General features: G+C 51.1%; 1 protein-coding gene across 3 annotated transcripts; it reads left to right on the top strand.

Moving 5' to 3' along the window:
- Positions 1 to 215: 215 nt before the first annotated feature.
- On the top strand, positions 216 to 5,615 carry LRATD1 (LRAT domain containing 1). Of its 3 annotated transcripts, XM_036873847.1 has the most exons (4): positions 216 to 348; positions 1,334 to 2,522; positions 4,224 to 4,255; positions 4,356 to 5,615. In XM_036873847.1, the coding sequence occupies exon 2, from the start codon at positions 1,370 to 1,372 to the stop codon at positions 2,249 to 2,251; it is 882 nt and encodes a 293-aa protein (XP_036729742.1). In that variant the 5' UTR covers positions 216 to 348; positions 1,334 to 1,369; the 3' UTR covers positions 2,252 to 2,522; positions 4,224 to 4,255; positions 4,356 to 5,615. The 3 variants fall into 3 exon arrangements, with proteins under 3 accessions (XP_036729742.1, XP_036729743.1, XP_036729741.1); XM_036873848.1 differs by lacking the exon at positions 4,224 to 4,255; XM_036873846.1 differs by having other exon boundaries at positions 4,224 to 5,615.
- The last annotated feature ends 551 nt before the right edge of the window (positions 5,616 to 6,166 follow it).

Raw genomic sequence — 6,166 nt, 5'->3', positions numbered from 1 at the left:
CCCCTCCGGCGGAGATTGACGAGCCCTGGGCATCGCCCCAACCAATGAGCGCGTCCGGGGGCGGGCCCTGGAGCCAGCTGCTTTGGCTACTTAGAGTCTTCGGCTGGGCTGTAAGAAACCAGAGCGGAGTCGGGACTGCCCAGGTGGAGCAGGCGTCCCTGCCAACGCGGACCGGCAGGCGCACGGGCGTCGTGGCGGGGACCCCACCGCACGGATCCGCGCGGGGCAGAGCCGAGCCGCAGCCCCACGCGCCGCCCAGGACACGCTCGTCACCACCACCTCCGCAGCACCCATGGGGACCTGGAGACTTTAAAGGAGTTTGGGGTTTCGGGAGCAGGGAAATCACGGGTACGGAGAGGCAGCTTTCTTTGCCTTGGAAACGTGTTTTCTTCGTCCGATTGTTTGGACCCTGTGCCGGGTAGGAGGGAGAGGGGACTTCTGGCTGAAAGTGGGCCTCGCCACACAACCCGCACCCACACCGGCACACACACACCGCACTGGCTTCCCCCACCCTTCCCTTGCCTCTTTGTTAGGTTATTTTAGACAGAGCAGCCTCGCCCTGGCGCAGCCAGATTGGCTCTGCTGGGGAGAAGGCAGGAGAACTAAGGGGCAGAGTGCACCTGCCTGTGTGGGCAAGTGTGCCCGGGTGCGTGGGTGTACGTGCACTGGCGAGCGTGCCAGCGTGGGGTTGGAATCGTGTACGAAGGTGGGGGTCTGAGTGTGTCGTCGCGAAGGTTTGTCATTGCATGTGACATTAGCACACCGGTGTACCAGCCTGTCGGTGTCTGGACTCCAAGTGTGCAAAATTGTGCTGGGGTCAAGTGGGTGCCCGTGAACGTGTCCGATGGTCATTGTGCGAGGCGCTGTCGGGGAGGAGCACGGACCTAGGGTAAAACTGAGAGGTGGGCTGGAGAGGGTGGCGGCTGAAAATGTGAGCGCAGCTTGCTCCAAGCTCTGGGGCCTGAGGCGCTCCTTCTTTCTTCCAACCCACCCCTCCGTCCTTTCCTGGGTGTCCCGACTCCCACGCTGCCACAACCCGCGCTGTCCTTCCCACTGGGACCCCGCACGCCCTCCCGCGCTCCTGCCTGTTCTCTTGTGGGAGTTGGACCGGGTTCCTGTACAAGGTCCGAGGCTGCGTGGTGGCGTCCGCTCTCGCCCGCCGGACTGCTGGCTCCCGTGCCGATCCTGGCCCCCGGGAGGCAAGGTGGACTCGGCCGGGGCGGTTGACTCCAGTGCAGGCGCGCGGGCGGCCAGGTCCCAGGGGCACTGCTCGTCCTGGGGAGGGGCAGCGCGACTCTGATCGTGTCTCTGCGTCTCCTCTGTGCTTCCGCAGATCCCCGCTTCTGGCCCTCGCCTCGCCGCGTCATTGATGGGCAACCAACTGGACCGCATCACTCACCTCAGCTACAGCGAGTTGCCCACTGGGGACCCGTCGGGGATCGAGAAGGACGAGCTGCGGGTCGGGGTCGCCTACTTCTTCTCGGATGAGGAGGAGGACCTGGACGAACGAGGCCAGCCCGACAAGTTTGGCGTGAAGGCCTCCCCGGGCTGCGCCCCCCGCCCGGAGAGCCCCAGCCGTCGCCGCCGCCACCACCTGCTGCACCAGCTGGCCCTCAACGAAACTCAGTTCTCCGCCTTTCGGGGCCAGGAATGCATCTTTTCCAAAATGGGCGGCGGCCCTCAGGGCGCCGACCTGAGCGTCTACGCGGTCACGGCGCTGCCCGCGCTCTGCGAGCCCGGCGACCTGCTGGAGCTGCTGTGCCTGCAGCCCGCGCCAGAGCCGCCCGCGCCCGCCCCGCACTGGGCCGTGTACGTGGGCGGCGGGCAGATCATCCACCTGCACCAAGGCGAGATCCGCCAGGACAGCCTGTACGAGGCGGGCGCGGCCAACGTGGGCCGGGTGGTGAATAGCTGGTACCGCTACCGCCCGCTGGTGGCCGAGCTGGTGGTGCAGAACGCCTGCGGCCACCTGGGCCTCAAGAGCGAGGAGATCTGCTGGACGAACTCGGAGAGCTTCGCCGCTTGGTGCCGCTTCGGCAAGCGGGAGTTCAAGGCGGGAGGGGAGGTGCCGGCCGGCACGCAGACCCCGCAGCAGCAGTACTATCTCAAGGTGCACCTGGGTGAGAACAAGGTGCACACGGCCAGGTTTCACAGCCTGGAAGACCTCATCCGCGAGAAGCGCCGCATCGACGCCAGCGGCCGCCTGCGTGTGCTCCGGGAGCTCGCCGACCTTGCGGACGACAAGGAGTAGCCCGGGGGGAGCCGCCCGCCCCTCCGGTCTCCCCGCGCCCCGCTCCCTCCCCCGCACGCGGCCTTCCAGGCCGGCGATTCAGCACCCCCCGACCCCCTTGAGTGGCCGCCGGCAACGGCCAGCGCCCGGGCTGCAGCCTCGCATCTTTCTGGCAAGTGGCAGGTAGTCCCAGTAACTGGCCCCGGGGCTGAAGGGGCCGCGCTCGCCCGGCTGAGACCCCCAGTGGTGATGATGGTGTTGGGAGACCCAGCGTGCGCTTCCCCCTTGAGTTGTAAGTGGGGAGAGGAGAACGGGCCGAGGGGAGCAGGGACAAGGCCTCCCCCAAGAGTCACTGGTCTAGTGACTAACACCCGACCTACTAGAAAGGGACCATCACCGCCCCAAACGTGCACACACAGACCGGTGGGAGGTGAGAATTGATCCTTTCAGGGCACGGTTCAGCTCCAGTATGGATGTGTCCCCAGACTGCAGGATTTCCAAGAAATCGAGCCTGTCCCTCATGCACTTGTGAATAATTCCACTAGGGAGCAAGCACTTCGGGACTCCGGGTTAGCCCGAGGCCGCCCGGGGCTTTTGCAGCTCTCCAGCCCCTGGGCTCCTGACATTGTATCCCAGGCTCCGGGCTAAGCTAGACAGTGTTTGCTTCCCGTTCTTTCCACCGAGGGAAGCGAACGCCGCTCCCCACCGGCATTTGCCTGTGAGTCTCCCTTGCTGGCAGAAGGGATGCCTTCCCGGTCCCGGGAGGATAATGGCGCAGCGAATTTGGTGAGGAGAGCCGGCCCCGCCCCCCTGGCCAGGAGAAGGTTCACCAGGTGTCCGCGAACTTGAATCTGAAAAGGGCGCTTGTTCTCAACCCTAGATGGTTCCCTCCTTGGGCTGCGTTTCAAAAATAACCACAGTTTTAAAGGGGTTGGAGGAGACGGAGGGGAAAGACATGGCAACATTCCAGAAACCAGCATTATTACAGCACCATAGCCAGTGTATTTAGTTTGGCTTTTCCTAACACAGAAATCTCAGAAGGTGGGGAAGTGGAAATAAAGTCTTAAAATCGAGAGAGCAGTTGTCCAAATATGTCAACAAAGCCTATCGCGTTGATGTTTTTTTATTGACCATTTTAGCAACATGCTAATAAAATTTCAAATTGAAATTTTTATTTTCATGGCTTTAATCCATGATAGTTTAAATACTGGGGGCCATTAAGAGTGGACTTAGCTAAGAGCTTAGCTAACATTGCCTTTTCACTCTATTTTTCTCAAACCTTATGAGAATTCTGTTTTTGAATATTGTAGTTAATTTTTTGGCTTTAACGGCAGCCCTATAATGGTGGAGTTGTTAATCCATGTGTATACTGTGCTGAATTTCCGTCCGTTAAGGGGTTTACTGCTTCGGTGGAAATTGCTAGCAGGTTCCATGATGTTAATTTCTCGATGTTGTATACCACTACCATTCCACAATTGCATTTCTATTTTTCTTCCTCTCCCCCTGATCTTCTTAAAAAACGAGTGTAGAATTGGTGGCTTTTTCCCCCTTCTCTTTAGCCAGTTCCACAATTCATTCCTGAAAACCGGAAAGAACTTCTAGGATCAGGACGATCGTATGGTTTTCAAAAAATTAAGGCTGTTTGAAACCCCTTCCTTGGGTAAGGACTTACCAACTTCTCTCCTGTGCTGCAGCCCCAGCCTGATTAACTGTTACTTGATTCAGTGTGTGTCAGACACACCTCCAGCATCTACGTTCCGTCCCTTCCAGGGGAATTTGTCAAATAACGGTGTTTAGCTAATTGTTGCAAGCAATCGCCTACTGACAGTTGTGATTTAGTTGGACAGCAAATATTATGGCCAAAGCCAGTTTCTTGGCATTTCAAAAATAATGCAATAAAAACTAGTCGAGGTTAGCTGCGACTGGAAATGCCTTTCTTTTGTTTGTTTTCATGGTAAAATGATTCATCTCTGTTTTGTTTTTTGGTTTTCAGCCTGGATTCATTCCCTGATCTTGACTCAAAAGGTCAGCTCAATGAACTATGAACTAGAGTATTTTTCTTAAGCCTATTGAGTGATTTATTTTTAAAAAAATGTTTAAATGCCTATCTATGCTTTTCTTTCAGCACCTACAACAGCAAAACTTTTGTAATAACAAACTTAACATTTGCATGTATGGAGAACTGGAAATCATTTATTTCCCTAACTTATTCCCCTTTCAAATAACAGATGTCGGATCCTAAACCGAAGTTCTTTATTGTATCTACACAGCCCACATTCTTTACTGTGTCCTCCTACTGTATCTTGGCTCTCTGCTGTATTAAATACCATCCTAAGCATCTGTTCGAACAGGACTCCTTCTTGACATTTTGTCTTCTACCTGTCACTCAGAGGGTGGGACTTTAGCAAAAGAAATGAATGGTCTCTCACACCTAATACTGAGATTTATTTCCTCTGATGGCACATAATCTGATTTTGCTCTTACTAAGAGGGTCACTATAACAGAGGCTTAGCTTGATACTTGCTGAGACTAGATTAGCAATAAAAATAAGAGTTTGGCAGCCAAAGTAGCACTCATCACTATATTGGTCTATTAAGGATTGGGTTGATGATGATACTTCTACAAATTCACAATAGAAAAACACTAGTTACAAAGGGAACTTGAAAGATCTGTATATTACTTATATTACTCCTGAAATATTTGTTATCTGTTGGTCAATGTTAATAATAACCAGTGGCAGAATAATTCTAATTGTAGTGCAGTATATGAAGAGGCTATTGTCAAGATACTGTCTAATAGTTTTATACTGGAAAACGTGTCTATTTTTAGGACGTTCTCAATGGGAATGACACCAAGAAGGTGGAAGGTCTCTTGGAAGATGGTACCGGTAGACTTGATTTTTATTATGAGTAGATATAATATCTTTGGATGTTATCAGAGTTATAGAAACTAAGCCAAAAGCCTCCTGATGTTTTAATAGAAGTCAGGGATTTAGTCTGGGTTTTCGTTATCCTCAAGAGAACAGAGCTTCATAGTAACTTTCATGATGTTGAGTGTGGCCTTGCTGGTGGTCGGTCCCATCAGTGATGTGGTGTAGAAGAAAACTATCCACAGACCCCCCATTCTTTCTCACTTTCAGAAGGTGATTCTGAAAAGCAAACTACTAAAAAAAAGATGAATATTTTTACTTCAAGGAGTGCTTTGCTACACATTTGGTAATTAAGAAAAAAAAAGGAGGTGGAATGGGGAGAAGGGAGGCAAGGCTTACTTTAAACAAAACCAGTCCTGAAACACTGTTATTCTCAAAGTATATCTTTGTATATAAAAAAAAAATTCTGTAGAAGTTACATGTATTGCATTTCTTTTTTAAAAAATTAAAAGTATATTAATGAGCCAAATAGATACAAAGTTCCTCAGTATTTAAAAATTTAAATGCCTGTCATGACTGTATTTTATTAAATGAAGCAGTACCATCAAGTCACTGAAAGTTATAAAACACTTGTGCCAGATTAGAACATCAAACACAGAAGCAGCTGTAAGTTCAGTGATGTTACCTGATTTTACTAGACTTTCAGAATTTTGTTGTTTATCTTCCTCTTTGTGTCATGTTTCTGTGGTGAACACTTTTGTTTGAATAATATTTTTTTTCCAGAAAAGCATGCTATTGGTGTTTACAAAAGAATTACCTGAGTAATCCATTTATCCTAACAGTCGTCAAACATTACCTTATTGATTATGCTGTGTGTGTGCTTTCAACACCCCTAAGAATTCAGTGTCTTTGGCATCTAATAAATGGAGCAGGGTCAAATTTCAGTGAAATTAATACTAACTGTACAAACATAACAGAGCTACCTGATTTACTTTTATCTACATGTCTATTTTTAAATCATTCTGCTTTCTCTTTTTTAGACAAATGAAGAGAACCTAGTTAGGTGG

This window comes from Balaenoptera musculus, chromosome 13 (genome assembly GCF_009873245.2).
Source record: "Balaenoptera musculus isolate JJ_BM4_2016_0621 chromosome 13, mBalMus1.pri.v3, whole genome shotgun sequence".
NCBI classification, from domain to species: domain Eukaryota; kingdom Metazoa; phylum Chordata; class Mammalia; order Artiodactyla; family Balaenopteridae; genus Balaenoptera; species Balaenoptera musculus.
The sequence above is the reverse complement of the archived record's forward strand: the minus strand, read 5'-3'. Positions and strand labels throughout refer to the sequence as shown.